The 10295-nt window shown below is 37.3% G+C and overlaps 1 protein-coding gene across 1 annotated transcript; it reads right to left on the bottom strand.

Moving 5' to 3' along the window:
* Positions 1 to 426: 426 nt before the first annotated feature.
* LOC108674408 lies at positions 427 to 9593 on the bottom strand. The gene is made up of 6 exons (XM_018162350.2): positions 9294 to 9593; positions 8431 to 8558; positions 7458 to 7848; positions 3861 to 3946; positions 2033 to 2239; positions 427 to 1133 (listed from the first exon to the last, which is right to left on the bottom strand). Exons 1-6 carry the CDS (start codon positions 9427 to 9429, stop codon positions 1020 to 1022), a joined length of 1062 nt encoding a protein of 353 aa, XP_018017839.1. The 5' UTR covers positions 9430 to 9593; the 3' UTR covers positions 427 to 1019.
* Positions 9594 to 10295: the final 702 nt, after the last annotated feature.

Here is a 10295-nt window from a genome sequence, read left to right on the forward strand (position 1 = left end):
TAGCGTGGTCTGCAATGGACGTTTCCAGATTGAGTTCATGTCATTATTTTTTATGCAATTTTGTAGAGATAAAAGCAAATCCATGCCTGGATATCACGCCAGACGTTAATAATAACGTGGAAGTTAGTGTCGAAGGGGATCTCTGTCTTGTGCCAGTTCCCTAGACGTAGGTACGTCGCGTGGCACGACTCGAAATTCAACAAATTCGTCGCAAACGAAGCGACAATCGCCTACTAATCTGAAGTGCTGATGAGTCGCACCAATGGATTACAAGGCTCAAGTCGTCTGCCATAGTGCGGTATCAGGCTGGATTCTTTATTAATTGCTGTATTTTACATTAAATTGATTGGCGTGAAAGAAAAATCTTGTCTTGTACACTGCATGCTTTTGGCTTAAAATTGTCTAAGGTGAGAAATAAAGACCGAAAATACGGCTAATATATTTACCAGCATCACTAAGAAATAAAATACGAAAATTAATCACTTACATCTAAACAGTCGACGGTTCCATTTCAAGTAAAAATGTTCATTTAGTTCAATGCGGCATGCAGGCACTGAATTGAAATTATTTCAATAGCAAGCTTACTTCAACACATTTCACGAAGTAATTTTGCCATCTGAATAAAAGGGAGGGTTGACGGCACAACCGGAATATGCCTGGCAGAAAGTCGATCTTCAATAATGTCAGTAAGCATAAGTGCTAGGAGAACATGTAAGAACATCACCAGACGATTGTATTCCTAATTAATCTTCTACATCTCTCCAGGTCCTAACTCGAAGCTAATTAGAAAAATTAAGTAGCATGCTACGTTTCAAACCCGGTAATGAAAAACCGTGCTCAACTGATCACGCACACTCTACAAAACTGTAGATTTTTCCGTTCATCTTTGAACAACTTTACTCTTCAATAAACGAAGACCATTTTCGATCCAAATTCGACAGTCAAGAAATATTTAACCATTTAACTCCTTCGTTCATAAGCGACTATTATTCAACGGGATGCGTGTGGTAATGTGGTTCTCATGGCTTGGACTCGATGTGCCGCTGCAGGACGGACTTGAAATTCTTCATCTCGGTACGGTCGATATTTGGAACCTCACGTTCCAACATTGATAGAAATTCAGCAGTGATTTCCTGCAAATAAAACATCACATCAGACTAAAATGATAGGCTTAGACTTGTTTGGGCGCATCTTAAATCTGGTTCAATTAATTCGCAAAACCATCCATTGGAAGCAAGCGGATGGAAGGTGAACAGATACCAGTATCCTTCAACTCCATTACGTGCAAGTATTTCTGACCTAAAATAACGGTTTAAGACGCAAACGTTGAGCAAATGGCAACTGAAATTTGGCTGGCAGTACAGAGTTATGCCAGGATTACCATAATTATTCGAATCAGCTTTTTTCGAGAGCGTATCCGTGAATGTGATATTCATTTAGTAAATTTTTTGAATTAATAAATCACCTGTTATTATCGGCAATGATCAAGAAAAGTCTTCAAGTGGAAGGCTGCCAGCATTGGCTTCATTCAAAACAAATTAAAGAGGTTAAAATACCTACATGCAAATGAATTATATAGCATTAGAGAAAAAAACTTGTAACAATTTATTTCCCTCAATATATTTGTCCAAATTGAAACTACTTGCTTCTTTTGAAAATCGTTCGATTTCATAGTCATGAACGTGTTACGTGACGTTACTGCGAGGTCTCTCGCGAACCTTACATGAATGTGCAACGCGTCATACCTAACAAGTTCTTCACACGTAACACGTTAGATCGTACAGTCTCACGCGTCAGTGAGCCGGAAAACCCTTGGCAATCTTGGAAGATTTAATTAAACAATGAATTAATAGTTCAATATTGAAATATTAACTACCATAGGGATTTACCATAGAGAAATCCCTACCATAGGGATTTACACGCTACTCAGATGTCTCACCCACACACCGCATGCCACGCTACTCAGATGTCTCACCCACACACCGCATGCCACGCTACTTAGACGTCTCACCCACACACCACGTGACGATACCTTCAGCTTAGGCTTCGAAGGTGAGAGGCTGAGCGGGCTGCCGGTGACGGACATGGGGACCTCTTGAGGCAGAGGGCGGCGCAACGTCGTGTTGGGGGGCAGAGGGAAGCGAGGGTCAAACTTGGGCGTGACCAGGAGCTGGGCGCCGAGCTTGTTGGCGCACACGCGCTGCCCCGCCGGCGTCACGAACATCGCTGTGTCACAAGCCTGCACAGACATCAGTCAGTCATTAAGAGCGCGGATAAGACCAAACGGCAGAGGCCCGCCAGCTGGCGCAGTGCACTACCTTTTTTATAAGGGTTTAGTACCCTTACAGTCCCCAACCCTTGTTTATTCTCTATGGTCATAATACATAACTTATTTGCAACAATGTCCGCACAGCAAATTATTAGTATTATTGTCAGAATGACATTATGCCCACAGACCACAAGATATTATCCTTCACTTAGATGTTGAATGGGACAGTGCATGAGCCAATATTGTAGACAAATTTCATTCCAGCTGATGATACTGTTAGGAGCTGCATTCAGGCAAATGAATTATTTTATTACGTTTTTCAATTAATTCTGTCCCCAGTTCTTTAATACTAATAAAGTGACAGCTAGTTAAAGTTTAATTAATGCATGGGAATGTGAATAAGTGTTTTTGGAGAGAGTAAATTTCCCATGGTCCTGCTTATCTGGTGCTTATACTGACTTGCCAACCACTCATACTGCCTACTGTACATGAGCCTGCTTTCTGGCAATGAAGACTTCCTTGCTGTCCTGTCACTGACCTACTAACATTGTCCTGGCTCTTGAATAGGTGAGTAAAGGGAATACTCTCGCCACACATATCAGTCCTAAATTTTAATTATTAAATGTTTGTTAAATCATCCCTCAAAATTGTGTTTCATAGTTTTGTATTAGGTAAGGATTGCTTAAGTGTTCCATGTGTTTTATTAGTGAATCAGTTTTATGTGTTTTTGATCCTGCACTTTTGCAGAGTGGCTAATTTGGAGCAGGTTCTGGACTAAATTGAGGCCAGTGCTTGACTAGTGTCTGACGAGCTTTGAACAAACTGAGCCACATTGTGGTTCAAGTCTTGGGCCACTTGAGCTGAGCTCAGAGGCCAGTAAGGATACCTGTCACGTCCAGTCTATAAACTCATGCTGGTACTGCCCCAACGTGCCAGTTGAATCTACCCCACTGCTACTCACAAGCTAGACCTCCGCCTTCTTGGTTCCCTGTCACGGACATGCTTGTAGGGCGTGACCAGGCTTGACCCAGGACCAATTTTCAAAAACTTTATTTCTCTTTTTAGCGCATTTTCTCATTTATGGAAAAAATGCACTAGGTATTGTGCTTGCCATGTCCGTCTGTCCGTGACTTCACGTTTTCGTCAACGAGAAAATGCGCTCTCTGTCACTCACTGCAGTGAGAACTGAGTCATATTTTTTGCTATTTCGGTTTGATTTATTTCAGTCATTATTATCTCGGCCCAGTTGAGTTCATTTAGCAGTTATCCTTGCTTATTCCGTTCTGCTCAATCCAGTTTGGGCTACTGATGATGTTGGTTCTCAAGCTAGGTTCACCTCATCACTGACAGACAGTGATGTCTGTCAGTGATGACAGCCCTGGGCTGTCATATCACTAACCAACTATTTTTCACATTTCATCTTCATGTACCATTGAGTTGTATTCAATATATTTTTGCTTGGTTCTTCCTCTGTTTGTTCTCCTGAGGTCGTTTAGTTACACGTGTTGGTACTATACCGGCCAGACTGTTGACCTGTAGAGAGGCTGACTACTAACAATACTGGTACTTCAAATGCGATGCAAAAGCATACCTTTTTAGCGCGTAGGGCTCGCGTCATGCTAGGGGGCCCGAGGGAAGCGCCAGGACCGTCGGTAGGTCCTCGCCGTAACCTAGAACCTGCACACAAGTTCTGAGTCAAAAGTTGCTAGAAGACCAGCCAAAACAAGACAAAATGTTCCTCATTTTATTCATCTATTTTGAGGTACCAGCACATATAGGTAGCTAAGGCTAAGCATTTCATGTGCACAGGAAAATGCAAAGGGATTCATGAATGGAAAAATGGAGCTCCTCATAATGTGTGTGTGCAGCTCACTGTTGCTGATGTTCATGATGACAAATTTGATACTCTACTAAAAAAAGTTTGAATGAAACAAAATGTTTACCCGCGATATAAAAACATGAAGATATAAAGCAGACAAAACCCCAAAACACTCAAGAGCAAGGCCATGGTTGGCCAATTGCCTTCCAACAAAGAGTAAAACTTCTAGCTTACAAATAAGGTAAACTGCGATTGGAAGAATTTAAAGCACTTATTCTGAGCAGAAAGTATAAGTCATGTATGAATATGATGGCTGTTTGGTCATTTTCAGTTTTTGGATTTTTTTAAAAAACCTAAAGGATGACCAAAATTTCCCAAATGCATCTAATAGAACACATCTGAGGAAGCATTTTTCAACACATGAAGATTTCTGTCAGATGACTGGAAAATGTATTTTAGTGCAGTCTTGGCAATCAGGGACTTTACTTCTAGACATAACACTGACTTTGGACGATTTTTTGGTTCCTTTTGATTTTTTGAGGGAAAAGTCCAAGCAATGACAATATTTTTCCAATGGCATCTTATAGAATATGTCAGGGGAAGCTTTTTTGACTAAAGTTTTCTGTCAGATGCCTGGAATATATATTTTCTAACAGTTTTCCCAACAGTGATTCTTCAATTGCAAAAAACAGTCTTGGAAACCCTTTTGGAAAAATTTGATACATACAAAATGAGTGCCAATGATACCTAGTTTTGCATCATTAATAACCATCAGCAAGGCCCTGGCATGCGTTTTGAGTGCAGTCCAGGGTGCCAAAGTGTGCACCATATCAAGCCAAATGGTTCATTTTAGAGAATTAGTTTTATAGCAAAAAGTTGCCTTTTAATGCATTGTTTGTCCACTTTCTCATTTTTACTCTGAACCACACACAGCCCCAGTAATAATGCTAAAAAAACTAAATTAAATCACAGCACCCACAACTGTGGAGTTTCAACTCCAATCCAACTTCAAAAATACTCTTCTAGATCCACAAAGCGTTTCTTTTCCAAATATTTCACAAATTAGATGTTTTAGGGAGAAAAGAGTCTTTATGGACCCAAATTAATTTTTTATTTAAAATATTTTCTTCCCAAGTGACTTTATTCTCTATCCCTGACCATTTTTGACTTGTATGTGAATAAATAAAACAATCTAAAACAAAATTCTGAGTCCCATTCATTCCCAAACATATTGCATTGGATCCCTGATTTTCATAAGAATAATTTCTCTCCATATGACTGAAACCAAAAATTTTGTTATTGATGAAATTTTGAGCATTACATATAGACAGAACCCCATTGAAAAATGCACTGATGAAAAAGTCCTCAGTAATTAAATGTAGGCCCTGGTCAAATTAGCTTAAAACAAAAATTTGGATCACTTGCTATGATGGTTGATAAGCTAGAAGTAATTTATATTTTTTAATAAAAATAAACAAAAGGTTTATTTTTATTATAAACAAATATGAGTTTATTTTTTAATTTTGTTCATGAATGCACAAGACCCCAGGCAATATTTTCTATTGATATGACATACATTTTTTTGAGTCTTTACAAGTTATTGAACTTTTCATAATATACATTTTTTACAACTTCTTAAATATGGGTCCTACTAAAAAATTATTCATGATGAACCAGTAGCCCATTGACCAAGTAGCTTAGTAACATAAATTTGGAGCACAAGACCAAGGGGTTCAATAGTTCAATGCCAAAAACCTGACCTTCAAGGTTTTCAAGCCAGAACTATTGAAAAAACTTTTGATTTGGCTCAAAAAATTTTTTCATGTGCACTCAGACGTTCACAAATGCAAAGTTTCAGAGCAATCAGTGAAGATTTGTGGCCTTGGCAACATTTGATAGATAGGCACAGCATTTCAGAATAAAAGTTTCTGGGTGTAAATACCCAATCCAGCATATAGTGAATTAGAGACACAAGCCCAATAATATTTCGTTTGGGTTTTACCAAGTAAGGCCTCAACCAAAAGCTCGCCATGTGACTAGAGGTCAGGGCGGGATCTAGAATTGGCAACCAGGGCAAGATCCCCACTCTGGAGGGGTGGCAGTCTTGCAAAAATTGCTGTGGATAGGTGGCGAAAATTGTAGGAACAAGCGAAACAGCTCCAATCACAAGAGTAGGAGTTAGGAAGTTCAACCATCACAATATTGGAATTTTACAACACATCTCAGGAATGTGACAAATTTTTTAATTCATGAATATGAACAGAGTGAGATCTGAATTGAAGAGACAAGTACTCAAAGAAAGTGCAAATTTTTAAAGGACACAAATATTTTCACTAACAATAATAAAAATTCATAAGAATGTATCACAAATAGCAGCATAGAACTCCATTTACCAACATGAAAAATAATTACAAGTACGTAACATCCACAAAGCTAGTTCGGCAGGAGCGGCTCACTTTCTGTGTGCCTACAGCCAGCGAAGCGGACGCTAAACTTATACTCTCCACTTTTGATTCGGCAGGAGCGGCTCACTTTCTGTGTGCCTACAGCCAGCGAAGCGGACGCTAAACTTATACTCTCCACTTTTGATATGCTGCTGCTGTATAATCACGTACCGTAAAATGGGGTAACTTAGACCGGCGGGGTAACTTAGACCACTTTTAGTTTTTTTAAGAAAAACCCCCACAACTCAAAAACTATTTGACATAGAAAAATTTTGTCAATGGGCATTAAAGGCCTAATACTGAGGCTACATAACACAATAGAAAGATTTAAAAAGTTTGCATATCTAATAGGTTAAAAAATTAAAAATGTGACCCACGAAAAAAAGCTATTATTTAAAGCCTGTCAGAGTCTGTCTCTTATACACATCTAGATGTGTATAAGAGACAGGTTTAGGTTCAAGCCAGGAACAAGTTCCTATGGCGACAATCACATAGGGTGGTTAAGTTAGGGTTGATTAGGGTACGGCAAAGTTAGTTCAGGTTAGGTTAGGTTAGGATAGGTTAAGTTAGGTTAGGTTGTGTTGGGTTAGGTAAGGTTAGGCAAGGTAAGGTTAGGTGAAGTAAGGTTAAGTGAGGTAAGATTAGGTTAGGACAGGTAGGATATGTCAGGCTGTGTTCAGTTCGGTTAGGTTATGTTAGGGTTTTTGGCTAGGTAAAACTAATGTAAGATTGTTTTAAACACGAATGATACACACAGGAAAAGGCCACAATTGGGGGATTGCTGTGTGTAGTAGGAAATGTGTGGCAAAAAGAAGAAGAAGAGAGAAAAAGAAAAAAAAATAAAAAAAGTATAGCGGCTGATCTGGTTTCAACTTGTACACTTGTAGCAGTTTCAATATTACAATATTACTTCTAAAGTTCTTACTTGATCTTGTAGCAGATGCAGGTAAGGGAGTAGCAGCAGCAGCAGCAGCAATGGGAGGATTAGCTTTTTTCTTGCGTGACTTTGCAGTGGCAAATTTAGTGCCTGTTTCTGCTATCAATGCTGAGATATCAGACATTCGAGCAGCTTTAGGAAGAACTGCTTCAGGTATTGCAAAAGTTGCCATTTCATGTTGCTGGCTTTCAGATATATTGGAATTCTTTGAAAGATCTATATTTTGAGGATTGCTGTCTGCAGCTGATGTACCAACACCATCACCCCTGAGGCCAGCAGTTGAGGTCAAGCCTTCCTGTTGGGGCTGCATTACAGCACCTCGCTTTGAGGCCTGTGGTGTTGGTGCTGGTCGACCATCTACAGTGTCACTCTTTTCTGACTGATGGAAATATTTCATATTCAGATCAATTAATATATACAAATTAATCTCAAATAAATTAGATTGATACAGAAAAATTCATAAATCAATGACATGAAACTATTATCTGAACAGTAGTTACGGTATAATTTCTTTATACAGGTCTTCATAATTGTTATAGGAAATAAGTTTGCTGATACCATACCACATATAAATGAATGTAGTTCAGAACTATGTAAAAAATGCAACAAATGAAGGTATGTAATTGGAGACATCATATAATGCCATTTCTTGGTAAAACTCTCAAGAAATCTTTTAAACCAAAACAGAAAAGAAACGAAAATAAAACAAAAGTTCTAAAGAAGACAAAAATGACTTGGCTCGCTAGTAATAGTTATAGGTTATTTCAAAACCCAAGATGAGATTACTTTGCAGAACATGAATATTTAGAAAATCAGTCAAACAATGGACATGTTAACATGACTAAAATGAATTAAAATCTCATTCATGCAAATCAAATACAAAATTTACACAAGTGATGAAGTTTGTAATAAATGAATACCAAGAAGTTATCTTATAATGAAGCAAGAAAAAAATAGTTACCTCAAGCAGCTGCTTTACAGTCACGTTTTGCCAGGGAAGTAATCGTTGTCGGAATATCTCATAACTTTTCATTAGAGAAACTTCCAATTGTGTCTGCTCTTCTTTGAGGGTCTCAACTCTCAACATAACTGCACAAGCATGAAAAGATAATGAAAACCCTTTTCAAATTTTGGAGCAGTAGAAAAATTGATAATTTAAAATCTTGATGGAGGATTTTAATCAAAAATAAGTAAGTCAACAACAACAATAAGAACTCTAATGTATGAAGCATGAATTTCATTTAACTGAAGAAGAAATTTATGTACCAGTTTTTGATTCCCTGCTATGTGCCTTGAAATGGATTTATTCCTTATCATTCTGCATTTAATGTTCATGCTAGTTTTTCAAATTTCAGCAAATTACCAATAGCTGTATCCTTATATATATTTAGTCTCAATGCACACCAATCATTCTTAATTATAATTTCAAAAACTAATTACCAATGCTAGAGCGTTTCAAAATCATATTCAATTTTTTTGTAACACAACACTTGGAACTATATAGTCTTAAAATAAAATTGGATTGTAAATATATAGTGTGAAACTTATTAATGAAACTCTTTAGCCTTGAAAATTGGTATTTTCTAAAATTCAGATGTCCATTTTTTCTCTTAGCCCAGAAAACAAAATACTTAACACACCATGTTTTGACAAGGTTTAAATTTTTCCTACCCAGTTCAACATTTCAATTTAAAGGTATAAGAAAATAATTCATGATGACACCATGCTGAATTTCAATAATTACAAAAATCTTGCTGACCAAATGGATATTCATGTTGAAATATGTTTGTAGTACCGTAAACATTAAACTTATCAACCACTTACCATTGCGTTTGAAGTCATCAATAATTAATGCTCTTCTTAGCCTCTCCTTCTCATCATCCACTGTGAGTTTGTTTGTGATGTTTGTCAACACTGGCTTGCAGCGAGTTGCAGCTCTAGAACGTTTCTTAGGTGCCATCTTATGCAATAAACCTCACAGTTTTTGACAAAAATTTAGAATTGGACATGCAATGAGCTATTATTAAAAAAACTTCTTTCTAAATACTTGATTGGTACTGATTCTTGAATGCTAGTTTTTGGTTCTCAGACTCAAGTTCTAATTCTGCTGAATTTGCAAAAGTAGTTCACAAGATGAGATAATGATTAAATTCAAGAAGATTATAATGTAGGTTTTAAAAATTTCAAACATTAAGGTTTCTCATTTAATTTATCAAAATATTAAATACTTAGAGTTTTTCATGCATTATTCAGATTGATATACCATTTTTATATTCTAGAATTTATTAAATTGTTTCAACAATCTGTGACAGCCATGTTCATGCATGCTTGGGAGAGTGCATCTTATGTGGAGGAGATAAGGAAAAGTTAACTTTGAGAAAAGATGGCAGTAAAGAAGAGGGAGGGGTTTGATAAGAGCTGCAAAGAGGAGAGAGAGGTTTAACCCTAATCATATTGGGTAAACAGGAAAATGCCCTCCATTTCTAATACCCTCTGTAAAAAAATAACTGCAAATCTCAAAGCCTTGTGTGTCAAGATATTCTCCAACTTAGATCTATTCTTGGTGTTGATCAATAATATTTTATCTGTTTTGATCTAGAATAATTAGGTAGGCCATAAAGCAAACATCATATAAATTGTTACCACTGAGAGCTGTTCTGCATGTTGGCAGCAACATCTGCTAGTTTCCAAAGCACATCATTTTTTTTTGTTTTTTACTGTGCCAGACATCTAACTTCCTAACTTCATGTAGTTTTTGAAATGACAGACAATGAACTCATTGACAATGAGATCAAAAAGCTAAATTAATATTGGAACAAATTACCT

Source organism: Hyalella azteca, unplaced genomic scaffold (genome assembly GCF_000764305.2).
Source record: "Hyalella azteca isolate HAZT.00-mixed unplaced genomic scaffold, Hazt_2.0.2 contig6663, whole genome shotgun sequence".
Lineage (NCBI taxonomy): Eukaryota > Metazoa > Arthropoda > Malacostraca > Amphipoda > Hyalellidae > Hyalella > Hyalella azteca.

Bases quoted from the DNA above. Each gene is read 5' to 3' on its own strand.
- LOC108674408 (XM_018162350.2), bottom strand. From the start codon at position 9,429: ATGGCACCTAAGAAACGTTCTAGAGCTGCAACTCGCTGCAAGCCAGTG. The intron at 2,240-3,860 runs GTATGCTTTTGC...ATGTCTGTGCAG, and splicing joins GAGCCCTACGCGCTAAAAAG to GCTTGTGACACAGCGATGTT. The intron at 1,134-2,032 runs GTATCGTCACGT...TTTTATTTGCAG, and splicing joins CTTCGAAGCCTAAGCTGAAG to GAAATCACTGCTGAATTTCT.